Source organism: Terrapene carolina, unplaced genomic scaffold (genome assembly GCF_002925995.2).
Source record: "Terrapene carolina triunguis isolate 2854851 unplaced genomic scaffold, T_m_triunguis-2.0 Scaffold33392, whole genome shotgun sequence".
NCBI lineage: Eukaryota > Metazoa > Chordata > Testudines > Emydidae > Terrapene > Terrapene triunguis.
Window position 1 is genome coordinate 2,988,394 of NW_020697743.1, and position 27,132 is coordinate 3,015,525.

A 27,132-nucleotide genomic window follows, 5' to 3' on the forward strand; every position below is an offset into this window, starting at 1 on the left:
GCTTGCTCTGTCTCCTGACCCCTAGGAACTAGAGCTCTCCTCACGCACCCCCAGAGACCCAGCTCTGCCTGTACCGCCCCCCCCCCCCCCCCGAGACCCCCCCCCCCCGAGACCCAGCTCTGCCTGTACCCACCCTCACCCCCAGCTCTGAGCGGCTCTCTCTCCCCTTCCCTTGCCCGCGCTCTGCGCCTGGCCCGCGGGAGAGGGGTGTGTGTCACGCCGTCGTAAGGGGCCGGGCTTATATCACTCCCCTCCCCCCACTCCTCCCCTTTCCAGGTGGCGGCAGGACGCGGCTCCGCCCGGGACCCACATGTCCGCGCCACGGCCCCAGGCGGAGGGGGAGGCGGCCCCGGGCCCCCCGCGGCACAGCGGGGAGCTGGGCAGCACCCAGGCCTCGCACCGGCTCCTGGCCTATAGCGACGCGCTGCTCTCCATCATCGCCACCGTCATGGTGCGTGAGTGCGGCCGGGGCCCGCGCGGCGCCGAGCCCTGCCCTGGGGGAGCCCCCTCCCGCCGCCGCCCGCCCCCCGAGCGCGGCCCCCGGCCGGGCCCCCCCTCCCGCCGCCCGCCCGCCCGCCCGCCCTCCTAGAGTGACCCCCGTCCCGACACCCCCCTCCCGCCGCCCGCCCTCCTAGAGCGACCCCCGATCCCCCCTCTTGGAGTGCCCCTGCCCCCCACCCTCTGGAGTGCCCCGCCCCCTCTGTCCTCTCTAGGAGTTCACCCACCCCCCTGAGTGCCCCCATCTCCACCTCCCTCTGCCCCGTCTCCCGGAGACTGTCCCGAGTGCTCCCTCCACCTTGCCCACGAAGTGCCCTAGCACCAGCCCCTACTCCACACCCCCAGAGTGTCCCCGCTACCTGACTCCTCTGCCCCTTCTCCCAGAGTGCCGCTGCCCCAAGTACCTCCAGCATCTGCCCCCCTTTGCCCCACCCCTGCAGACTACCCTCGCCCCCTTCTCTTTGCCCCCACTCCTTCGCTCCCGTTTGAGCCCCTATCTCCTGGAATCCTCTCTCTTATTTGGCCTCACCCCCTTGGACCTGTTTCACTGCCCCTTCGTGCTCTTACCTATCCCCACTCCATCTTGAGTCCCCATCCCTTATCCCCCCCCAACCACCCGCCTTTCACCCTCTCCATTGTTCTCTAAGAAGGAGCAGCTTCAGAGCAAACCCATTTTGAATAGTGTCCCTATTTAAGCAACTGTCCAGGTGTGGGTGTAGAGCAAAAAGAGGCCCCAAGCTCTTCACAATGTATTATTTTTATTGTATTAGCACCCAGAGGCTGGTGTCAGGATTGGAGCCCCATTGTGCTGAGTGCTGTTCAGATATACAGGCCACCACGGTCTCTGCCCCAAAGTGATTACATTTTAAGGCAATAGGAGTGAGGGAGAGACACCATATAAGTTACATATACATGCGTAATACAGTTAAGAAAATATGTAATCTCCAGTAGCCCAAGCTTACCTATCATTTGTTGGTCAATGGTCAGTTGTCACTTGGTTGGTTCAGCTTCTTTTCAAAATTCCTGCAGGACACTGCTTAGCCAAGGTGCCCAGGTATCACAGTGCTAGGGGAGACAGACTGTACATAATGGATGATGTCTGTACAGAACTTTGAAGATAAAAGCCCCGTATATGTGCAAAGTGTTATCTAGCATGGTCCAGTGCATAGACATCCAATGTTCCTGGGGAAAAGCAGAGAAATTAGAATTCTGCATGTACAGTTGTACACCTTAAAGAGATGGCAGTATTAGTCTTAGAGAAAGGGAAGTTATTGGTCAGAAACGTATACAGGGTACAGTACATGTATATACAAAGGAGTACATTCTTATCTGGCTTTGCTTCTGACTCCCAGTAAGGTTAATGGGGCAGTCTAGAGAAAAGACCAAATAGTCAATTTTACTTTGCTTTAAAAACTGTTGCTCCCATTAGATTAGAGCAACAGAATTAAGTAAATGCCTTCTTTTCTCATTTTGTGAACCCAGACTATTGTTTTCCATTACAGTACTTCTTTATGAGAATGGTGATTAGGTGCCACTATAATACAAATAACTTTCAACTTTTTGTATTATAGTCTTTCTGTTAGAGATGGAAAGCAACACAGCAGGTCAGTTCATGGTGTTGCAATATTAATACCAATATTGGAATTTTTAAATGCCAATAGTGCTTACAGGCATTTGGATTTAAAGTGCTGTGGTATTTAGTTTTAATTTTAAAAAAAAAGTTTGTATTAATACAAAATGTTTTACATTTCACTGGAAGTAGGATTGGTTAAAATAATGACAGTATCTAGGACCCACCTTGAATTTTAATTGCAATTTAAATGCCTTAGACATCACATTCATTTAAAACCTTACTACTTTTAGTGAGACAGATAATGAGACTTCATTGAAACCTGAAGTATTGGAATTAAATCCAGCAACTTAAAAGTTATGCAAATGTTTTTCACATCAACAAATTCAAGTAAAAGTTGCTTTATCAAGACAAGTGAGCTTTATCCCTACTTTGCAGGAAATAAATGTGTATTCCATCAGCAGTCAGCAAATCACTCATCTTGCAAGTCATTATATCATTTCATATGAACATCTGTCTGTCATTTTAAATATTTTTTGGTACGATGAAGCTCATTTTCTAGTAGAGTAGAATGAGAGGCTTATATATTCCATCCAATAATGTGATTTTCTTATTTCAGATTTTGCCTGTGGCCCACACAAAGATACATCCAGATCAGGTATCGTATATTTAGTATTTTGTTACATGTTTATTCTGTCTCTGTGAGTATTAGGATGACATTGCAATTTTACTTCCAGGTTCAGGGTTTTTTTCCAGTTAAGATGTTACAAAACCGTAAATAAAAATGAAACCAGTAATTCATTCTCTAATGGGTGAACTATTGAACTGGAGCTGAAGGGACTGAAGTACTAAAGACTTGGTTCATTAGAGAAAAACATGATTGCTTTATAGATTAGTATATTTCAAGGTCAGAAAAAACCATTAGATTATCTAGTCTGGCCTCCTGTATAACACAGGCCACAGAATTTCACTTTACCTCTGTATTGAGCCCAATAACTTGTCTGACTATAACATCTTCCAGAAAGACATCCAGTCTTGATTTGAAGACATTAAGAGATGGAGAATCTGCCTGCATAATGGAAGTTGGAAGATATTTTAGAAGCTATTTATTTTCCCCAAAATTATTAATCACTTTAATGGTTAATGTAATCTGTTACCTGCACAAAATTCTCTGTTACTCACACAATCTATGGGCACCCACCTTTACCCAGTTCCTAGGGTTCAGGCGTAACCCTGTTAATTTAGGCACTTACCCTTGTGTGGGCTCAGGGCATAACCTTACACTCTGCGGGTTTGCGGGGTCTTTTACCAGTGAAAGAGCCTTACACAGTAATATCCAACTTAACCTCTATTTATGAATATTTCCAAAACAGAATGCACACACTAAACATACAATGCTCACCACTTCCAATAAGGCAGATAAACTTTCTTGATGGCCAATCAGGATCAGGTCATCGGGGGGACTCCAGTTTCTGCATGGTATGGTTGGCACGGTGTTAAGGTCTAGCAGCTGATCTTGGGGCTGTGTCCTGGAGTTGGTTCCCAAGAACTTCCTTTTGGACCCCAGTTTATATAGTGAAACTTGAGTCCTGCTTAGTTATACCTTAATCGTTTTACTCAAATTTTACTAACCAATCCTAACATATTGTAACAAAATTCTCTAACCAATCCTAGCCCACCACCTTAATTGATTTACACCTAGCAAAATTAATTATTTAACAGACAGAAACAATCAAAGAATCAGACAGAGATCATACAGACAAAGAATAGAGAAGTGGGGACCATAAAGACAAAACAGTAGAGAAATGAGGATTTCACAACCACAACTATTGATAAGTAATTTCTTGCCAGACAGAATGCTATCAAACTAAGTTTTCTTTAACCATCTTAAGATCTGTTTCTTTATCTGGTGATGGCGGGTACTATTAGGACAGGATCGCCTTCTTAATAGTCCGATATTACATTGTTTTAATGTAATTTAGATGGAATGTGAGGATGTGACGGAATGTGAGGATGTGGCTTTTTGCTGCTTAGCTCATGGCTGCTGCCCTCCTAATATGGCTGCAAACAAAGGCCATAGGCCTTACAATATGGCTACGGGAAAAGGCCTTATCCTTACAAATCAAAATAATTTCGAAAGAAATAGGAGAGGCTAAAGAAAATACAATACTAACGTGGTAAATTTAGTTAAATATATACCAAAGACACATGGTGTAAAAAAAAAAAAAAAAAGTAGGAAATCAAAGACGTTCAGTATTAGACTATTTAGGTAGCACATATGAAGGTTCATAGAAATGTCTTTATTTCTATGCTCTTTAGTTGAGGATATAAACTTCCACCTAAGCCACTCTGGCTAGCATATTCATTTATTGTATGGTGGAGTTGAAGCTCTTTCATACAAACATTTATTTCCAGGCACAGTACTTCATACCAGGAGTAGTCCTGCTGAAATCATTGGCAAGTTTCACAGCACGAAGCCTTAAAATCTAGTAGTAAGCGCTTAGGGGATTGAACCTTAGTATAGTTCAAAATAGGGTACCAAATTAGTGTTGTCCCTCATTTTCCCTGTAGAGAGCAGGCAGGGAGTATTGCCCATGATTATAGTGTAAAAAGCTTTCCCTGGTGGAGTTACTTCTCAGGTACCCTCCATTGGGCTAGAATAGGAGGATCTGTATTTCAAAATGCATGCTCTTCCATGTTTTGCTAATGGAGACATCTATAAAAATAACCCCTTATCCTTTAAATATGTGTGTAACTTCACTTGTGATTAGTCCCATTAATATCAATGTGACCAGTCGCATGAGCAGAGTTATGTATCTGCATGAGTGTTGGTAGGATAAGGTGCTTCGTATAAAAAGCATATTGCAGCATATCTAAGGACTGCAGTTAACAAATAGTCTAAGCACACATCCTTTTGTAATACTTTTGAGATGAAATAATTTCTATCCAGTAGGCTTGTACTTTTCACCATACTATACCTCCAATTATCTCCAATATTGGTTGTACAAAATTGTCAGTTAATGTCCCCCTTTTGTACAAATCTGTTTTTGGGATGAAACAAGTTATGACAGCAAAACAAAGTTAAGTTTAACATTTATTAAGTGATATCTTGAGTTAGATCTTTCTTTAGCCTGCAATTAGATCAGTGCAAGCAGACCCTTGTGTCTGCACGGAGCTTTAAGCCAAGAAATAGGTTCTCTGAGGTAAGATAATGCAAGTAGATTGGTACCTAACCATTAGATGCCTAGTCAGAAAAAAAACTTAAGGCTAAATATAAATAATTATTGATGTAAAGATGATTTTTCAGATAAGAAATTCACTCTAAAGTCATACATTCATTAAGAAGATCTGCAAGATGTATTTGCATTAAAGAAAAGGTCAACTATGTTCTTTCCATATAAGTTAAGATAATTTAATGGAAGGGATTCTGACGCTGACGTCCCAAGGTAAAGTGCAGTGCCTGTCAGAGAGTTTGATTCTGTACCCATTGAGCTCAGGGTTGGGTTGCCATTGAATTCAGCATGTTCAGGATTAGGCCCATTACAAGAAGGACAGGGCCATTGATGAGAAAGCACATGACAGGGCAACTAATGTGTCAAAGGGTATTTTGTTTGCTGGAGGTGTTAGTAAAGTTAGCTATAGAACTCACCACTTAAAAGAAAGGGAAAGAATACAAGTGTATGTTTATCAAAAGGATGGGTTAAAGACATTAAATTATGTAAAATAATGGGAATGCAGAGTAACAGAATAGGATAGCTACTAATGCAGAAAAAATGGACTCAGGCTTAATCAATAGAGGCAGATGCAAAAGTGGCTGGAAAAGGAAATACTGCAATTGTAAAGCCTTAACATTCCCAAGGGATGAGCCTCCTCCAGGAAGGTACTATCCTTCAAGACAGGAAGAATTTTAAGGCTCCAGGATTACAGAAGTCAGCTGTAGATCAACAGGCCCAAATTCCTCTCCTTCACTGATGTGAATATCAATAAACTATTAAGTCAGCGGAGTTTTGCCAGATTTACAGAATTGTAACTAAGAGCAATATTTGGCCATAAGTGTAAGTAGAAGGAAATCAAGTTTTAGTTTTTTGGGGAAGTAGAGATATAGCTGGTAAATCAGTTCTTGGACTTTGAATACTAGGGTTTAGGTTGTTAATTAACATTTCCTTGGTTTAGGAAATGATTTGCCCTTACATCAGATGGTCTGGTTTTCTGTTCTCCTGTACACAGCAGTGAGCAAATGAGGCCTAGCAGTTCAGGTTGTAAAGACATATTTAGCATTTTATTGTCTTTAGATTAGAAAGCTCAAAATTGAACCATAATGAAAACAGACCTTCTAGATAGAACTGTGTAGTGTCAGCATCGTCAAACTTTTATAGCAAGAACCATATTTTACTAAAGATTGTCTTATGACACTTTCCTTCCCACTCAGCCACACTATATTCCTTAGGCAACTGCAGCAAATTACTTCTATTGAAGTTGCATTAAATAACTTAACTGGCTAAATATATGTTAACAGTAGGAAATAAGGTAGAGGAACCAGCAATACATGACCAGCAGGTTCTGGGGTCCTCATTTGACAGTTTGGGGGCCTCTGGCCTCTTGCATCCCTACTTCATCTTCCTTCACATACTGGAATCAAGTCACTGAAAGGAAACATGTCTGAGGCTTCTGAAGAATGCCTGCCCCAAATTCCAGCTTTGGAAAGTTTTGAATAGGGACATTTGCTGGTCAAAACCTCTCAGAAATAGTGTCCTGTCACAGTGACCAGAGGCATCATGGTCTAGTGAATCAGATATTAGGCAGGAAGTCAGGAGACCTAGAACCTATTCTCAGTTCTGTTACTGCCCTTGGGCAAGTTACTCCACCTCCATGCCTGTCTCCTTTCCTACCCTTCATCTCGTCTATTTAGACTGTAACTCTGCCAGGGACTGCCTCACTATGTCTCCATACAGTGCCTAGTGTATGGAGACCATAAGGATTACTGAAATAGTTATGGCAGTATGTGAAGCTGAAGGGCCTACAGTAGTTAAGAAATTGGTGGATGTAAGGATCAATCCATACCTTTTCACACAATGTCACAGAGGTCATGATGATATAGCAACAAGTAAAGTGACAAGTCGTTGCCACGCAGAGCTTGTGTTCCAAGTTAGACACACAGTGTATAACAGCAGAGAGATGCTTATCAGTATGTATCCATCCTATTAGTTATCTTTCATCATCATCATGTTCCTATTACGCCACTGGCATTTAGGGCAGCGATGAAGCTCCTCCACTCCTGTCTGTGTCTGGCAAGTCTTTTGATGGTTCCCCAGCTCTGCCCAGGTTTTTTAGCTCAGCTTCCACAGCTCTTCGCCATGTTGTTTTTGGGTGCCGTGTTTTTGCTTGCCTTCAGGTGTCCATCTTATTGCTACTCTGGTGATGGAATCAGTTTCCATCCGAAGCACGTGACCGATCCATCTCCAACTCCTCCTGGCAGTGATGGTGCTCAGATCCTCTTGGCTGCACTGTGTCAATAGATCTTGGTTTGAGATTGTTCTGGGTCAAAAGATATGGAGGATTTTTTTGAGGCAGGTTGTATGGAATAAAGACAGTTTGGACATGTCATACTTTCTCATTCCCCAGCATTCTGCACTATAAAGTAGTGTTGGAAGTACACCGCTCTGGTAAATCTTGAGTTTGGTTTTGGTGTTGTATTTTGATGATTTCCAGACAGTTATCTTTCAGGGTTTTTTAAAAAGCGAATCCTATAAATTAAAATATGGTAGAATGACAGGTTAGATGTCAGTAAAACAAACCATTCCTATAGTTCTTAACCATTTCACTGCGCTCAGAAACTGTAATCTAAGTAATCCCCAAAACCCTAATGATATCTTCAATTCAGCTAACAAATACGTTTCATTAAATCAATGTAGGATCATCCTAGCACAGGTAATAATACCAGACTCTTGTATAGCACTTTTCACCAGTAAAACTCAAAGTGCTTTATGAAGATAATTATCATTGTCCCCCTTTCATAGATGTGGGAATGGAGGCACAGAGAGGTGTAGTAATTTACGAAGGATACACAATAGGCCAGCTTGATTAATAGTTACGCTTCTTTAACTGTGAACACAAGTGATTGTCTTTCCCCTTAAGTGAGCAGTACCAAAACCCTAGACGTTTGTTTAGCAATGGTTCCTATTTTTATTTGGCATACCACAGCCTGGCACATCTTATGCAGGCATCTAGGTAATTGGAGCAGATATTCCAGAAGGCTTACAAGTGTCTGATAAGCTCACTACTCTGTTTTGTGGTACTGTCTGGATGATAAATCAGAAAATGGAAATGGTTGGAAGAAATCTATATTTTAGCAGGCAAGACGTTCTCAAAAATTTATTCTGCACTGTGAAACTATGACTTGTTTACAGATATTGCTAGCGATTTTAGAGTAACATTCCTCACGTCTATATTTTGCAATGATGTGCTTTTTCTATTAATAACACTGTATTTTATTTCAGAAACTAGGTGAAAGTGTTCAACAGCTTCTACTAACGAAAATAGCAGTCTACCTGATGACTTTTTTAATAGTAACAGTGGCTTGGGCAGCACATGTAAGGTATGAAAAGGGGGAACATTTTTTTGTCTAATTCTTTCTAGGAAGCTAAAGCAAGATTAGTTTAGTGGAAGTGAGTGACCAGAGATGCTATGTCACATTTTTCTGGAAATTTGCCCTGAGCGTCCTGATAGAATGTTTTAATTATAGTCAAAGAGGATTAAAATATTTGATATTAAGCCATCTTTTTGTAATGGTTTTTAAAGCTACAGAAACCATAAGATAAGAGATGTTTGGGAATTTTTTTTAGATAATATTGGCAGAAGGTACAAAAATTCCTTGTTCAATATCACCAACAGGTCTGACCCACCACAGTAGCAGCAAAGTAAAGGAAAATAAATACTGTATCTTTAAAGTCAAGCTATTTTAGGTTTGTAGACTGTAAAATATTCAAGTTGTTCCATTAAGAATATAATTTCTAACATATATAGTTAGAGGAATTCAAACAGCAGAATTGGTCTAGAGCTTACGTTTGTCCTTTCCAATGCATACAACATCACTTCTTTCCCCAACAGCATATTCTTTAAAACTGAGTGAGAGATTGGTGAATCTGCATTTTATAGGGGGTACAGACTGTGCCCCTTCCCAGCATGCTTTGTTAAAAGGAAATTGATGAGGAAGCCTTTCCCTTGTCTTCTCTTTCTTCTCTCTTCCACTCTAACCATCTGAGCTTCTTTTCTAACTGAGGGCAGGTTAGCTGGAGTTTATTTCCTAATTTTGTCTAAACAAAACCAGTTTTCTTTGATTTGGCACTGCTCAAGATAAAGAAGAACCATAACCCCCTTTCTTTCCCCCTCCCCCCAAGGCTTGAACAGATTGGGAGGGGAATATAACTACATTTTGTCCTATTTTTCCCTGAGGCTTTTTCCTAATTTCTCAGTGACGTGCTGTAAATATGTATAGTAACTAAGTAGCAATGAAAATAACTTGATTCAGCTGCTTGTTTTTCTAGTGATATTAGCTTAGTGAAATAACTGCAGTTTGTCTTACTTGAGGCTTTGATACCATCATAATTGGCACTTTTTGAATGCGTATAAGAAGTAAAACTTATTACTAAACCTCTTTAAATTATCATCTTTTAGGAAGGCTACAAAATGAATACTATGTGGGTGAAGAAAACGTGGGTTGAATAAATATCTAATTTCTCAAATTACGAGATGCTAAAATCTTCCCTTTCAAATAGAGAAACTTAACAAGATTTGATTTCCTATGGCTCATCTGTAATACTTTGCCTATAAAATGACTGCAACTACAGAATGCTTGGTTGGGCATTTTTTCCAATGCCATATCTTTATTTAAACCAGCCATTTCAATCTAGTCATGATGAATGGATGCAAGGTCTTGGAACAGATTTTGAAGGAGAAAATAGTTAAGGACATAGAAGTAGATGATAATTGGGATAAAATACAAAATAATTTTACAAAAGGTAGATTGCGCCAAACCAACCTCATCTCTTTTTTTGAGAAGATAACTTATTTTTTAGACAAAGGAAATGCAGTAGATCTAATCTCCTGATTTCAATAAATCATTTGATACAGTTCCGCACAAGAAATTATTAGTTAAATTGGAGAATATGGGGATTAATACGAGAATTAAAAGGTGGGTGAGGTGCTGGTTAAAGGGGAGACTACAGTGGGTAATACTGAAAGGTGAGCTTTCAAATTGGAGGGAGTCTACTAGTGGAGTTCCTCAGGGATCGGTCTTGGAACCAGTCTTGTTTAACATTTTTATTACTGACCTTGGCACATAAAGTGGGATTGTGCTACTAAAATGTGTGGATTACATAAAGTTGGGAGGTATTGCCAATACGGAGGAGGACCTGAATATCATACAGTAAGATTTGGATGACTTTGAAAACTGAAGTAATCCAAATGGGATGAAATTTTATAGTTCAAAGGGCAAGGTCATGCACTTAGGGACTAACAACAAGAATTTTTGCTATAAGCTGGAAATGTACCAGTTGGAAACAACAGAAGAGGAGAAAGTCCTGAGTGTATTGATTGATCACAGGCTGACTCTGAGCTGCCACTGTGATGCGGCTGTGAAAAAGGATTATGCAGTCCTAGGACACGTCAGGCGAGGTATTTCCAGTAGAGACAGAGAAGTGTTAGTACCATTATACCAGGCACTGGTGAGACCTCACCTGGAATGCTTTGGGCAATTTTGGTCTCCCATGTTTAAGAAACATGAATTCAAACTGGAACGGGTACAGAGAAGGGCTACTAGGATGATCAGAGGAATAGAGAACCTACCTTACGGAGGAGACTTAAGGGGCTTAGCTTGTTTAGCCTAACCAAATGAAGGCTGACGGAAGAGATGATTGCTCTCTATAAAGACATCAGAGAGGGAGAGGAGTTATTTCAGTTAAGGGCCAATGCTGGTACAAGAACAAATGGCTATAAACTGGCCATCAACAAATTCAGGCTTGAAATTAGATAAAAGTTTCTAACCATCAGAGGAGTGAAGTTCTGGAACAGCCTTCCAAGGGGAACAGTGGGGGCAAAAAACCTAACTGGATTCAAGACTGAGTTTTATGGAGGGGATCGTATGGTCTGATGAGGTTGCCTATTGTAGCATGTGGCCTATCTGCTAGTAGGAAAAATCCCCAACAGCCAGAGATGGGACACGAGATGGGGAGGTCTCTGGGTTACTGCAGTGAATTCTTTCCCAGGTGTCTAGCTGATGGGTCTCACTCAGGATATGTCTACACTACGGGATTAATCCGAATTTAGATAATTCGAATTTGGGAAACAGGTTGTATAAATTTGATTGTGCGCGGCCACACTAAGCACATTAATTCGGTTTTTAACCACATTAATTCGGTGGTGTGCGGCCACACTACCCCATTAATTTAACCACAGTAATTCGGTGGTGTGCGGCCACACTAACCCTAATTCGAATTAACAAAATCGATTTTGGCGCTACTCCGCTCGTCGAGGTGGAGTACAGAAATCGATTTTAAGTGCCCTTTAATTCGAATTAACTGGCTCTGTAGTGTGGACGGGTGAAGGGTTAATTCGGATTAACGCAGCTAAATCTGAATTAAAGTCGTAGTGTAGACCAGGCCTCACTCACATGCCCAGGGTCTAACTGATTGTCGTATTTGGGGTCCAGAAGGAATTTTTCCCCAGGTCAGACTGGCAAAGTGATCTCACAAAACTGGGTGACTGGGCAACAAAATGGCAGATGAAAGTCAATGTTGATAAATGCAAAGTCATGCACTCTGGAAAACACAGTCCTGACTGTACATACAAAATCATGTACATACAAAAACATAATTAGCTGTTACCACTCAAGAAAGATCTTGGAGTCATTGTGGAGAGTTCTCTGAAAACATCTGCACAATGTCTAGTGGCAGTCAAAAAAGCTAACAATGTTAGGAACCATTGGGAAAGTAATAGATAATAAGACAGAAAATGTCATAATGCCTCTCTATAAATCCGTAATATACCCACAGCTTGAATACTGCCTGCTAGTCTGGTCACGCCATCTCAAAAAGGATATATTAGAATTGGAAAAGGTGCAGAGAGGGGCAACAAAAATGATTAGGGGTATGGATCGGCTTCCGTATGAGGAGATATTAATTAGACTGGGACTTTACAGCTTGGAAAAGAGAAGACTAAGGGGGGATATGATAGAGATCTATAAAATCTTGGTGACTGACTTCTCCAGGGTGCAATCTGGAACTGGGGTACTGTTGAGCCCTGTCTCAGCAGCCTGGGTTCCCTCCCGGTCCGGCATTCGCACAAACATTTACACCGGCAGGGACATACCCAGCTGCAGTTACATGAATGCCTTTGCCAGTCACTCATGAACCAACAATAGAGAGACTTCAGCCCCCAGCCTAGGACCCCAGAGCTGTACCGTCTTACCCTGATCATGCACATTCTGAAACTGATGAATTTAACAAAACCTCATAATCTGGGTCTACTTTGAAAAATGACTCAAATGCTATTCAGAGATCTCAAAGATTTCCAGATGAACCTTGCTCTATTTGCAAATTAAACCATTTATTCTAACTGCCACACCTGCAAATTTATTTTGGAATATGTACATCAGTCTGGCTTCTTTCTGGTTCGTGCATCACCAGTAAACAAAGTTTCTGTTGGGGAAAATTTGCCTGTGTTCACATTTGAGCAACACCGTTGTCTGCAGTGGAATTTCACGAGTTTTAAATGAGTACAGACTGTGACCCTACAGTCAGAGTTTTAGGGCCACTTAAGCACATGAGTAGATCCATTGACTTCAGTGGGGTTACTCACATGTTTGCACGATTACGGCCTCAGTTAATAATTTTGTTTATGTGAGAGTCAATAAAGTTCAGCTCACTTTTTCACATCTGTATTGGCTCTGCAGCAGTAGTGAAAATGTATTTCAGTAAACAAATATGATTCAGAATGACATAAGAAACATCCATAGAGTAAGAAAATGCCCATTTTACATAGTCTCCTTTCTGACCCAACTGCCCTTTAAAAATTAGAAAGCGATGATTCACTAATAACCACCCCTTCAGCAATTGAATTTGGATTTCCTTATCTAGCATTTTTATTTTCTTAATAAACAAATGTTTTTATGTTTCAGATCATCAGATACTTGTTTTTTCAGTCAGACAGATAGTTATTGCTAGCTGCCACCGCTGTTTATTATATAAATTGCTGAACACTGGAAATGTGTTTACGATATAATGTTATCAATGCCTATTTTTATAAGTAGGTTGGTTCATGGCTTTTTGTCTTGTTTTTGCAGACTGTTTCAGGTGATAGAACTTATAGATGATGTTCTTGCCCTTCTAAATTTGGTGAGTCTCTATCAATCATAGTTGGGGGGGAGGGATAGCTAAGTGGTTTGAGCATTGGCCTGCTAAACCCAGGGTTGAGAGTTCAATCCTTGAGGGGGCCATTTAGGGATCTGAGGCAAAATCAATACTTGGTCCTGCTAGTGAAGGCAGGGGACAGGACTCAATGACCTTTCAAGGTCCCTTCCAGTTCTATGAGATAGGTATATCTCCATATATTATAGTTGAACCAACAAATGCAGGTTGAGATGTATAAAGGCTGATAGAGCTACACTTTTTGTTATATTTGTATCCAGATACAGTCAACAAAGGTCTTTTTAATCTGAGTAGTTTAAATTGGCCAAATAGGAAAACAGGCAGAATCATGCAGCTTAATTTCCCTTTTCTGTAAGGCAGAGAAGGGCAAACTACGGCCCATGGGCCAGATCCGGCCCATCAGGGCTTTCAATCCGGCCCGCGGGATTGCCAGCCCCGTGGCGCAGCGGGGCTAAGGCAGGCTCCCTGCCTGCCCTGGCCCTGCGCTGCTCCCGGAAGCATCCGGTACCACATCCCTGCGGCCCCTGGGGGAGGGGGGCAGAGGGCTCCGTGCACTGCCCTCACCTGCAGGCACCGCTCCCCACAGCTCCCATTGGCCGGGAATGGGGAACCAGGAGCCACTGCTGGACATGCTGGCCACTTCCGGGAGCAGCGCGGGGCCAGGGCAGGCAGGGAGCCTGCCTTAGCCCCGCTGTGCGCTGCTGCCACCCCGGAGTCGCTCAAAGTAAGCAACGCCGGGCCGGAGCCCACACCTCTTGCACCCCTGCTCTGAGCCCTCTGCTGCACCCTGCACCCCAGTCCCTTGCCCTGAGCACCTTCCTGCACACCACACCCCCACACACACCTCGCACTCTATCCCGCCACCCTGCCCCAGCCCTACATTCATGGCCCTGCATGCAATTTCCCCACCCAGGGATGTGGCCCTCGGGCCAAAAAGTTTGTCCACCCCTGCTGTAAGAGAAACTGAAATTGCCTAGAGAAATTCAGCCATAAGCTGAAGAAATGTTTAGTAGCAGGTTAGTCTGGAGTGCATCTGAGGTAAGTCAAGAGGGGAATTCTGAAGGAAGCTCTTGTCTCTAATGGTCTATATGCTTGCTGGACTCCTATCTCTGGATAGAAGAAATGAGCCCAAACTGTAGAAATCAGGATTTCACCTTGTCCAATGCCCTGAGAGTGGGTTTAGATCACAGGTAATGGCTTGGAGCCGATTTCTATTCAGTTTTTTCAAAAACTCATATTTAAATATGAATATTTGAAGTACAGGATTAATTGTAGGTTGTTTTTTTTTTTTTTTTAAAGCTGTCTACTACTGAGTGACCACTTGGGTTCTTGAACCATTTTTATGAGCTTTACATTTATCCTAAATCTTATTTTAGTTTAAAGATAATACCTTAAAAGTTATTGGTTTACTTGTTGGCATGTTTGGAGAGTTTTCTTTAACGAATAACACTGTAATAGCTGTATTGTTATTGTGGGGATGCTGCCCTCTAGTGGGAGGAGTGATGAATTTATCCTGTCTTTCATGGCTGCCTGCTCTGGCCCCACGCCTCTCCCGGAAGCGGCTGACTGCTGGCACGTCTCTGCAGTCCCTGGCAGGGGCGCGGTGAGGCGGCTCTGTGCATTGCTCCCGCCCTCAGCATCATCCCTGTGGTTCCTGGCCAATGGGAGCTGCGGAGGAGGCGCTAGCGGGTGCGGGCAGCGCATGGAGACCTGCTGTCCCCCCATCCCCTTCAGGGGCCACATAGACATACCAGCAGCCAGCCGCTTTCGGGAGCAACGTGGGGCCAGGGCAGGCAGGCAGCGCTGCACTGCTGACCGGGAGCCACCTGTGGTAAGCACCTCCTAGCCGGAGCCTGCACCCCTCACCCTCTCCTGCACCACAACCCTCTGCCCCAGGTTCAGCCCGGAACCCCCTCCCACACTCCGAACCACTCGGCCCCAGCCCAGAGCTGCACCCCCTCCTGCACCCCAACCCCCTGCCCCAGCCCGGTGAAAGTGAGTGAGGGTCGGGGAGAGCGAGCGACGGAGGGAAGGGGGAAGGGGCAGAGTAGATCCTGGGTTGATCTTAAATTCAAAAAGTGATCTTGTGCATAAAAAAGTTGGAGACCACTGCTTTATTCTATTGTTTTAAACCCCTTTAGTTTACAGTCCGCATGTCACAATATTTAATGAAATAGAAATTTTAAAATGATTCTGCATACAACAAACTGACTTTAAATACCATTAGGGTATGTCTACACTGGCAGAGTTACAGCGCTGGCAGTTCCAGCGCCGCTCAGAGAGCGCAGAAGGGAAACCGCTGTTGTGTGTTCACACTGTCAGCTGCCTGCGTACTAGCATGTTCACACTTGCGGCACTTGCAGCAGTATTCAGAGCGGTGCACTCTGGGCAGCTATCCCACAGAGCATCTCTTCCTCTTCTGCCACTAAGACTTGTGGGGAGGCGGAGGGGGTTGCAGGGCATCCTGGGTGTTTCACATCCCAGCAATCCCTGTGCTTCCGTCTGCATTTGGCACCATCTTTCAACGGTTTGTATACTGCGCACTCTGCTCTGCCTCTTCAGTCTGCAGGAATGGATCCCGCGCTGTTAACCAATATGCTGCTCGCTCTCACGAACATGTCATGAGTGGCAGTGAAGTTATTCCTTAAACTACAAAGGCAAGAGCAGTTCGACATTGATCTCACCACGCATAGTAGCTATGACGCGAGATTGCTTGTGGCATTCACGGAGGTGCTGACCACAGTGGAACGCCGCTTTTGGGCTCAGGAAACAAGCGCTGAGTGGTGGGATCACATCATCATGCACATCTGGGATGACGAGCGGTGGCTGCAGAACTTTCGGATGAGGAAAGCCACATTCATGGGACTGTGTGATGAGCTTTCCCCAGCCTTGTGGCACAAGGACACTAGAATGAGAGCTGCCCTGCCGTAGAAGAAGCACGTGGCGATTGCACTGTGGAAGCTGCTACTCCAGACTGCTACCGATCGGTCGCTAACCAGTTCGGAGTGGGAAAGTCGACCATTGGACTCGTGTTGACGGAAGTGTGCAGGGCCATTAATCGCATCCTGCTCCGAAAGAATGTGACTCTGGGCAACGTGCGTGACATTGTGGCTGGCTTTGCACAAATGGGTTTCCCTAACTGCGGAGGGGTGATAGATGGGACGCATATTCCAATTCTGGCACCAGACCATCTAGCCACTGAGTACATTAATCAGAAGGGGTATTTCTCAATGGTTCTCCAGGTGCTTGTGGATCACCGTGGGCGTTTCATGGACATTAACGCAGGCTGGTCTGGAAATGTACATGACGCACACATCTTTTGGAACACTGGCCTGTTCAGGAAGCTGCAAGTGAGGACTTTCTTCCTGGACCAGAAGATCACCGTAGGGGAAGTTGAAATGCCCATTGTGATCCTAAGAGACCCTGCCTACCCCTTAATGCCGTGGCTTATGAAGCCATTTACAGGATACCTTGACAGCAGCGCTATACGCTCCATAATATTTGTGAAGGGAAGGGTGAAAGTTTCACGCAGGGCTGGACTACTGAGGCTCAGCACCTGGAGGCTGAATTTGAACAGCCAGAGAGCAGCGCTATTAAAGGGGTGCAGTGTGGGGCCATAAGGATCAAGGATGCCTTGAGGCAGCAATTTGAAACTGAAAGCCACTAATATTTGTTGCTATGCTCGGGAGTGCAGTGCTTGTAATGCTAGGAGGTGATTGTGATTGGTGCAGACAATGCACTATGAAGGGTTAAGAAAATTGCCTGTTGCTTTGCAGGGCTCTGTTTGCTTTCAATTCATATAATAAAGATTGTTTTCAAACCAAAATAATTCTTTTAATAAACAACGACAACCGGAGGCGAGAGACAAACAAAAAAACCCCACACATCAGCACTGAAGGGGAAGGGGGAAGGGAGGGTCCCAAGAAGAGGTGGGGTCCCGGAACGGTTAAAGATTTGTGTATGTCCAGGTATCCTATCCATCCTTCTCCTGTGGAGTACAGTACAGCGGGTACTGTATTTCAGCAGGGCTAAACTGCAGAGGGACGGGTGTGAGTGCAGTGGGCACTGGGAGTCCGCAGGGCTGTACTGTGACTGGGCAGGGGTGGAATGCAGCAGGTACAGACTGGAGCCAGGAGGTTGATAAGAGTGTGTTGGCAGTGTCTGGGGGGCGCATGGCAAAGAGTTTTGCGACAGTGGCTGCAGGGGAGGGCGGGTGCAGAGATGCTCGGTTTGCTGTGCTAATAGCACCTGGAGCGTGTCCGCTTGGCGCTCCATAACGTTTAAGAGCCGCTCCGTGGCTTCATTCTGGCGCGCCGCATTCTCCTTTCGGTCCCTCTTCTCGCTGTCCTGCCACTCCTTCAATTCTTGTTTTTTCGGCCACGGAGTGCATCATAACATCACGCAGAAAGTCCTCTTTAGTTCTTCGTGGTCGCTTTCTAATTCTGCACAGCCGTTCAGCCAGCGATAACAAAGAGGGAGGCTGGGCTCCCAAGGTCATCTCTGTGAAGCCAAAACGCAACATTTTACAGAAGCAGCATTCTTTGCGAAACGCAGACCACTGATTCAGTGATTTAAAATACAGCCATTATTCACGTACCTATCACTAACTGGCTGACCCCAGGCAAGCACACATGAGCCACAAAACCCCCAAAATGGTGAGTAGCCTCAGGCGCAGGGAAATTCAGTGTTCCAGGACCGTACTGGGCACGTGGCTCTTGGGGAGAGCCAGCACTGTAGGAGGGGCCTTATAATCATTACTGTCCCCACATTTTCCACAGGCTGTGTTCATTATGGAAGATATTTCGCTGCTGAGGGTGAGCAGGGAATCAAGGGAGGGTCTTCTCCAAGACTGCCGCTTCCGCCCTGGCCCTTTTGCGGCTCGCCTGTGTGCAGCAATGGTCCCCCCTGCGCCCCCGTGACAGCAGAGTGCCGCGGGAAAGTTACCCTTAATAGGGCAAGAAACAAAGCAGCTCTGCCAAAAAACCTGCGGCAGCGGATTGCCCAATATCTCCATGAGAGTTTTGTGGAGATCTGAGGCAGATTCCCGTGAAGTGAGGGAGTCAATCAACACCCTGTCTGCCGCTCAGACTAGGCATGTGGTGGTACGCGCATCATACAGACACAAGCCTGTTTTCTGCAACCCTCCTGCCCTCAGCAACTCGCTTCAGCAATTCCCAAAATCAAAGCCACTTATCAGGGGCCTCCTGTCCTGTTTGCGCTTTGCCAAGATCTGACAGCTGTGACTGGCTAGCCTCCTGGGGTAGAGAAGAGCTCCTGGCTGCATGCACCTCTGACCTCTGAGTCCTCTGCCTCTGGGTCCCCCTCTCCCTCCACATCCTCGTCCAAGATTTCCTCCTCCGGGCTCAGTCCATTCTCGACTGGCACACAAGCCACCGAAATATCCACAGTGGCCTTACTCAGTGGCGACCCCACCTGCACTGTGATCACGTCCAGCTCTTTGTAGAGCCGGCAGCTCGTGTGTGCAGCACCGGAGCGGCGGTTTGCCTCCCATGCCTTGTGGTAGGCGTTCTGCAGCTCCTTCACTTTGACCCTGCACTGCAATGTGTCCCGGTCATGGCCCCTTTCTGTCATGCATCGGGAAATCTGTCCGTAGGTATAATTCCGACGGCTGGAGCGCAGCTGGGACTGCACAGCCTCCCCTCCCCAAATGCTGATGAGGTCCAGCAGCTCGGCATTGCTCCAAGCGGGGGATCGCCTGGTGCGTGGAGCAAGCGTGATCACCTGGAAAGATGTGCTGAGAGCACTGCACGCGTCACCGAGCAAACAGGAAGAGGACTTTCAAAATTCCCAAGGAATTTAAGGGGTGGAGCTCACAGTTGGTCACCTGTGGGCAGGGCAGTAGAGTTCAAACTGATGACCAGAGAGGCGAGAACAGGCATTGTGGGACACCTCCCGGAGGCCAATCGCAACGCTGTAATCGACCTGGGTGTCTGCATGGCACCATGGCGCTGTAGCCTTGGCACAGAAAGCTGTAAGCCTCTCGTCATGGCTTTTTTACAGCACTGCAGCTGCGCAGTTTCTGTGTGCTAAGTGGCTTGGCAGTGTGTACACCTCAGGAGTTACAACGCAGAAAGCTGCTTTACTGCGCAGAAACTTGCCAGCGTAGACAAGGCCTAAGATAACAGAACCAATTCCTCAAGAATTCATGGATTGTAAAGACATTGAATCCTCTTCTTACATAGCTTTTAATACAATACATCTTTATGTGGTTGAGGTTCTCTTTTTTTTTTAGCTTCTTTTTTTTATATACATATGTGAAACATTGTGGATCAGATAGATGTTTACTTTCAACCAGCTCAAATTAGAGATGTTTGAAACATGGGGGAAATATCAGATTTCTACATTACTACTTTAGAAGGCCTAAGAAGTGAAATAAGATCATAAACTAAATATAGATCTGCTATAAAAACAAAATATAGATCTGTATAAAACCATGAAAGACATTCTAATACTGCTAAGCCTGGAGTTGAAGTGTCAAGGCCAAAAGGTCAGCTCTGTTGAATACTCTGACTTAGGGCAGGTCTACACTTAGAGCACTTCAGTGAAGACACTACTGTGCTGATTTGGAGAGCTTCTCCCGTTGGCGTAGTTAATCCACCTCGGCGAGAGGTGGTAGCTATGTCAATGAGAGAAGCCCTTCCCTCAACACAGCGCTGTCTACATCGCGGATGAGGTCAGTATAACTGCGTCGCTCGGGGTGTGGATATTCCCCACCCCTGAGCGACGTAGTTATACCAACGTAAGTTTATAATGTAGACTTGGCCTAAGAAAACACTTACATCTGCTCCATAGTGATCCATTTCCTGCAGGGTTCAGGTAGCAACTTCAGGAACAAATGATTTTTCTTGAGGTAATGCCTGCATTAGAATTATTTATTTGTTGGTGTCATCCCTAACAGTGATGGACTCCCAGGACTTAATCGAGCTTGTGTTTCAAACATGCTTTTTTCCCCTTTCCTTCTAGGCATGTATGATGCTCATAACTTTCTTGCCATACACGGTAAGTAAGTGTTACATTTTCATTCATGTTTAATATGGCTGCTTTAACTCTAAAAAATACCTAATCAAAGCATTCAGAAATCCTAGAGAGCATTATTACGACACCTGAACCCCACTGCAATGCATATGTATTATTTTTCTGATAATCCTAAAAGCTGAACACATTAAAACGTGATTAGGGCTTCTTGTTTTGAGTTTATTAATTTCACACACAAGCTCTATATATCCTATGTAAATAGTGGAGTCCCCCAGGGGTCTGCACTGGGCCCAGTCCTATTTAACATATTCATAAATGATCTGGAAAAGGGGGTAAACAGTGAGGTGCCAAAATTTGCAGATGATACAAAACTACTCAAGATAGTTAAGTTCCAGGCAGACTGTGAAGAGCTACAAAAGGATCTCTGAAAACTGGGTGACTGGGCTATAAAATGGCAGATGAAATTCAGTGTTGATAAATGCAAAGTAATGCACATTGGAAAACACAATCCCAACTATACATAGAAAATGATGGGGTCTAAATTAGCTGTTACCGCTCAAGAAGAGATCTTGGAGTCATTGTGGATAGTTCTCTGAAAACATCCACTCAATGTGCAGCAGCAGTCAAAAAAGCGAACAGAATGTTGGGAATCATTAAGAAAGTGATAGATAATAAGACAGAAAATATCATATTGCCTCTATATAAATCCATGGTATGCCCACATCTTGAATACTGTGTGCAGATGTGGTCGCCACATCTCAAAAAAGATATATTGGACTTGGAAAAGGTTCAGAAAAGGGCAACAAAAATGATTAGGGGTATGGATCGGCTTCCGTATGAGGAGATATTAATAAGACTGGGACTTTTCAGCTTGGAAAAGAGATGACTAAGGGGTATATGATAGAGGTCTATAAAATCATGACTGGTGTGTAGAAAGTAAATAAGGAAGTGTTATTTACTCCTTCTAATAACACAAGAACTGGGGGCCACCAAATAAAATTACTGGGCAGGAGGTTTAAAACAAACAAAAGGAAGTATTTCTTCACACAATGCACAGTCAACCTGTGGAACTCTTTGCCAGAGGATGTTGTGAAGGCCAAGACTATAGGAGGGTTCAAAAAAGAACTAGATAAATTCACGGAGGATAGGTCCATCGATGGCTATTAGCCAGGATGGGCAGGGATGGTGTCCCTAGCCTTTGTTTGCCAGAAGCTGGGAATGTGCGACAGGGGATGGATCGCTTGATGATTGTCTGTTCATTCTCTCTGGGGCACCTGGCATTGGCCACTGTCGGATGACAGAATACTGAGCTAGATGGACCTTTGATCTGACCCAGAATGGCTGTTACGTTCTTTATGGCTAACTCAAGCTCAACAGCTGGGGACCCCTTGCTTATGCTTAGAAATCTTTGCCCCCTGAGAGTTCAGGCAGCATAGGGATAGCAGTTTCTCTTTAACAGGGATTTTTATTCCCTTCTCCCAGCATTCAAGCTGTGATGGGATGCGGGCTTGTGCACCCTCTTCAGGGGAGTGGGGGAAGCAATCAAGAAAGTCTTTTGTCCACTAAATGGCTTGTCTGGTGTCAATGGGCCGCCTTTTATTAGGGAGGAGAAGACACCTTTTGTGATAAACTGGTATTTCACACTTGGTAACGCTTCTCTCCTGACCGTGGGGGTTTACAGGCTTAGCAAATATTTTTATAGTGATAGAGCAAACGCTTAACATTACCTTATAACATGGGATACAGACATTAGAAGTAAGATTAATACATGCCACATCCTACAAGCATTTCTAAACACTGAAACATGTTCTTATAACAGTAACGCTAACACACAGGCGAGCCAGACTGGTTTCCAGCTATGCGTTTGTCAGCGTTCAGTGAGGCCCAGTGGCCTTGGCATGAGCTGGCACCTGATCTGCCAGCATCACAGAGACTTAAGGTGAGAGACAGATTATCCCATAGTTGCTCCCGAGGGGTTGTTACATCTTCCTCTGAAGCCTCTGGTGCTGGCCACTGTCAGAGACAGGGTACTGGGCTCGGTGTACTCAGGTCTGATGTAGTATGGCAGTCCCTAGATTCCGATGACAAGTGCAGTAGAAAATCCCTTAAGGGAATTAATTGAGTCTCTTTTCAGTGCAGGGCTTGGGTGATGCACAGTAAATGCGGCTTAGGGCTGCACATTGGCTCGTGAGGATAAAAGGAAATATTGAATAACGCCCCATTCACTGAGCACCATTCGTCTTGTGCACTAAACGAGGCAGAGGTCCTGTGGCGAAAAGTATTGGATCATGTAACTAAAGACTGTTATAATGGATACGCACGAGGGGACTGAATTCAGGTTGCACAGGCAGACTTATTTCTGGCATTTCCCAACTTTGGGGAGTTGGATTTAGCAATCTCCCCACCCTTCTAATGTATTGTTTGCAACATGGTATATACAGCAGGCTCAGCCTAAACCAGCTGACATAGCGGTCATGGTGAGGACCGTAGCCACTGAGTCCTCAGTCCTGCAGTGAGTACGGTGCGGGTGCGGGGATCTGGTCATACAGAGTCAATTGCAGGATTGGGGCCCAAAGCTGGTATGAAGGAATTCAGGGTTAGTCAGTTGCTTTGGGCCTGTCTCTAGCATTTAACAACTCCTGCAACCCCAAATCTGTGAACACCCCAGTGACTGTGGAAGCCATGTATTGCATGAGTTGGGCACACTTGTAGCTTAAAGTCAGTGGAGTTATGCCAAGAAGGAATTTGTCTTGTTTGGATTGTTCAAGTTTTAAGGTTAAATAAAAGTAGAACTAGTACGTTCCTCATCTCTGTTGCTCTCCTTTAAGTGTTTAACCTGTTTACATTTTTCTTGTAGTTTTCCTTAATGGCCTCCTTTCCAGGTGTACCTTTTGGTATTTTCCTGTTTAGCACTTGTGCTGTTGTCATCGGCCTTATCCAGGTATGGGTGTCACTCATTTACTTTTTCCATTCATTATTAGAGACTAGATTTTATTAGATGGAAGTATGATTAGATTTATTAATAGTAGATCTAGAACATTAGGAAAGCTTCATATAAAATTTTGTGATGTTGCTATTATTAGTGTATGGTTTTTGTGATAGTGCAAGATTGGTAACTCAGACAAGTGCCAGATCATGTGGTGACTATTTTCACTATCCCAAGTCAAGTATGAAAAAATTAAAAGCACTTGAAATGCCAATAAAGACACAGATGCAACCAAATCAGGAAGTTCAAACCCCATTGAATCATGATAAATTTTGTTCTAAAAAGGAACTCAAAAGGTTAGAAAAGTAGCAGTTGATGGACTGTATTATGATGATGATTTTCCCCCCCTTGCTGGAGTTCTGAACGGCTGCTCGATATTTAGTTCTGCAAGCCTTTTAATACAGGTACAAGGGCTCCACCTTACTTGTAACCATTAAGTATAAGGGAACAGCAAGTCTTAATGAAATAGTTCCCTTTATCGACGGGTTGAAAATTACACTGGTCACAGGACCATAACTTCATGTATTAAGTCCAGGATTATACTGGACTGTATTGAGGCAATGCTTGTGAGAGAGAAGTGACAGATTTAAATCACAATATTTTATGAATCACCAGATCTAGAAATAAACTCTCTCTGTACTTGGAAGTATGGGAACTCCAGTTCTCTAGTAAAATACATGCATTCTAGCCCAGGTGGGTTTCAAGAGTGGACTTCGCAATCGTCACTCTCACTTTACCGTATCTTTCCATTTGAACCCCAGTGTGATTTTACTTGCCGCTCTGTTGAACTGCTACAGCTTGAACTGAGTGCTTTATATTGGCTGAAAGTTTTGAACTCCAGATTTTAAACATTAGCAGCCTTGAGGTTTTTGAGGAGAGGACTTGCTTTCTGAAGGGTCAATGAAACCCCAGTTCAGCGGTGCTGAGAGCCATTGAACCAAAATGCAAACCGCTATGATGGAAACCACTTCAAGACAGGGGGGATCAGCAGCACCCCCAGCACCTATGTCCCAGTTACTAAAATCTTTGCAAACTTTTTGTAATGTTTACTCTGCAAAGCCTCTCCATAGTCACACAAATCTTAGTGTGCTAAATCCAAGCCAAAGTTTACATCTGCTTCTGCTGCTCAGGACCCTGGTAAGTCAAAGCCCAGTGAGGTGAGACTGCCGTGATGCAAGGCAACTGTTACCTCCTTGTCAATGGTGGTGTCAGAGCCAGCACTGCCTGAAAAGGAAGCAGCCCTTGCCACTGAGTCGGTGTGGCTAGAAGATGCACTGATTAGTGCATTCCCGCCTAGTGGCTTACAGGTGGAAATCAAATCAGTCCTTGCCAGGTAAAAACACCAAGGGGGAGAAGCTGGCGGTTCCATTCTCCCTTGGAATGAGTTTCCTCCTGGAGAGTTAGGTGACTTGTGGGCACAGGGAGATGTAATTTACACATCCTATCATCTAGCTGGGTGGATGTATCCAGTATCTCTTACCTCTGCAATGGCTCCCTTTCAGCCGGACCTGAGACCGAGTTCTGTGCTGCTAGATTGTCCGGCATTTTTAACATCTGTACCAGCCTCTGGACTTGTTTTGCACAAGGAGCCTCACTCATGGAGCAGGACCCCATTGTGCTAGGCGCAGTGCAAACACACAACAAAAATGTCATATGGGGTGTAGTGGTGGGGGAAGAATACAAAATCTCTGCATAACTAGGTGTTATAACTAGATACAACAACAAGTCTGTGGCAGAGGCTGAAAAAAACCCAGCCTTCTGACTCACAGTCCCTCTCAAGCCACTAGCCCTCTCCCTGATTTAGTAAGTGCAATAGCTCATGGCCTGCCATGGCAAGGAACCAGTTAAAGTGGTTTCTGGTCCTGAAAGTGTTTCTAAGCACCTGGTCCTGCAGTAGTTATCAGAAGAAAAAAAAATGGATTCCTGACTTCACACACCATTTCCAGCCTCCGTTGGCATGAAGAGCGTGGAAAGCAGTTGGTACAGCTTGGCCAGCCTATTCGTTTTCACTGTCGGGTTGTTTGCTAAACCAGATGCTTTCTTCAGTAATTGCAATTTGTTGGGTGAAATCTTGTCATTTGCACAAGCAAACAGATTTCAATTAGTAGAAAAGATTACATTCTTCTCTCCGGGTAAAATTGTAAATTTGTATTTATCCATGTGGGGCAGAAATACTGTCTGAAAGACCCGTCACTTTCTTACCAAAGTGGGGTGACCTTGGGCCAGCGGGAGTGGGCAGTGAAACATTCGTGTGTGTGTGTTTAAATGATTTGGTGAACAGGTTAAAGATGGAAAGAGATTCATGAGATTGAAAGCTTCTGGGGGGCAGGGACCATGCTTTTGTTTCAAGTTTGTACAGCGCCTAGCACAGTGAAGTCCTAGGCACAATCTAATGTCAGTGGAAAAGTTCAGAAACTGGTTTAGATACATATCTGAAGTTCAAGTATTTACCTAAACCCTTTGGGACCGACCTCTTCAAACCTTCACAAATCCCTTTCCTCTTTCTAGGTCCCACTTTCCCCTGACCTGCGGCATGTGGTTTCTTCTGGGGGAATGCCTAGCTGCCTGCTAGTTGCTGGGGTGGGTCTCCTTGCACTTCAGAATAATAAGGCCCAGGGTCTTGCTTATCTGTGCAGAGGTGGTGATGTATACGTCCTCCATTAGCCCCTCCACCAGGCACGTTAGGGTAGTCTGCACTGCAGCTGGCAGCGAGCCTCTCAGCCCAGGTTGACAGACTCCCACTAGCGCCGTACAAGTTAGCACACCAGAAATAGCAGCGTGGGCACCGCCCACGTCCAGGCCCACCTGACTCCCTGGATCTGAGTTCAGGTGGCTATCTTGAGCCGCAGCCCATGCCACAGCGTCCATGCTGCTAGTGCACTGGCTTCAGCAGAGCTAGAGCCAGTCTGTCTAGCCGGGCTGGGAGGCTCGGTCCCAGCAGCATTGCAGACGTAACCTTAGTGTTATGCAGTGCCCGAGCCTGTGAGATTCCCCTCTCCATTCCTGTCAGATCAGCCCTTCTCAGGAGAGCGGAGAGCAGAGGTTAGCATGCTCTGGGGCTTGTTGTATTAGAGGTTTTCTATTGTTTTTGGGTCCAGATTTAGAATTACAGCTTTGACTTGTCTAAATATCCACTGTAAGCCAGTATCAATAATTTTCTCCTCTCTGCAGGCAGTGATAGTAGCCTATGGCTTCTATCATCCCTACTTGCTGAATCACCAGATACAGGTGTCTGAAAACCAGGCCTTCTACAAACATCATATCTTACAGATCATTCTAAGAGGACCAGTACTCTGCTTCTTAGCTGCCATCTTCTCCTTTTTCTTTATCCCAATGGTAAGTTCTTTAAACAACCATCGTTCTAAAAAACATGTTGTACTAGTTCAGTGGTTCCCAAATTGGGATTCGTGAACCCCTGGGGGTTCACGAAATGTTACAGGGGGATCTCGGGGAAAAAATTCCTAATGGCGGACAGAGCTGGCCCTAGGGACCCTGGGCAGCATGGGGCCAGCAGCCCCTGGACTTCCAAGAGCTAAGCAGATCAAAGCAAGCATCTCTATCATACTGAGGAGATTTAAACTTCAAGACTCCTTATAAGAAACGGAAAGGGAGGTGGATATTTTTTGCTGTTTTTCAAATTAAATAGGCAGCTTGTATTG

At 44.6% G+C, this 27,132-nt stretch overlaps 1 protein-coding gene across 2 annotated transcripts in view; it reads left to right on the forward strand.

The window, feature by feature from the left end:
* Window positions 1-284: 284 nt before the first annotated feature.
* The window catches only part of TMEM175 (transmembrane protein 175), a 39,666-nt gene continuing 12,818 nt past the window's right edge, over window positions 285-27,132 (forward strand). Inside the window, exons 1-7 of one of the 2 annotated variants that reach the window (XM_026663378.1) lie at window positions 285-451; window positions 2,688-2,726; window positions 8,566-8,663; window positions 13,407-13,458; window positions 20,476-20,511; window positions 23,345-23,428; window positions 26,645-26,809. In XM_026663378.1, coding sequence (XP_026519163.1) covers window positions 311-451; window positions 2,688-2,726; window positions 8,566-8,663; window positions 13,407-13,458; window positions 20,476-20,511; window positions 23,345-23,428; window positions 26,645-26,809 — 615 coding nt within the window. In that variant the 5' untranslated portion in view covers window positions 285-310. The remainder of the gene's footprint in view (window positions 452-2,687; window positions 2,727-8,565; window positions 8,664-13,406; window positions 13,459-20,475; window positions 20,512-23,344; window positions 23,429-26,644; window positions 26,810-27,132) is intronic. The other variant, XM_026663379.1, reaches the window with a different exon arrangement.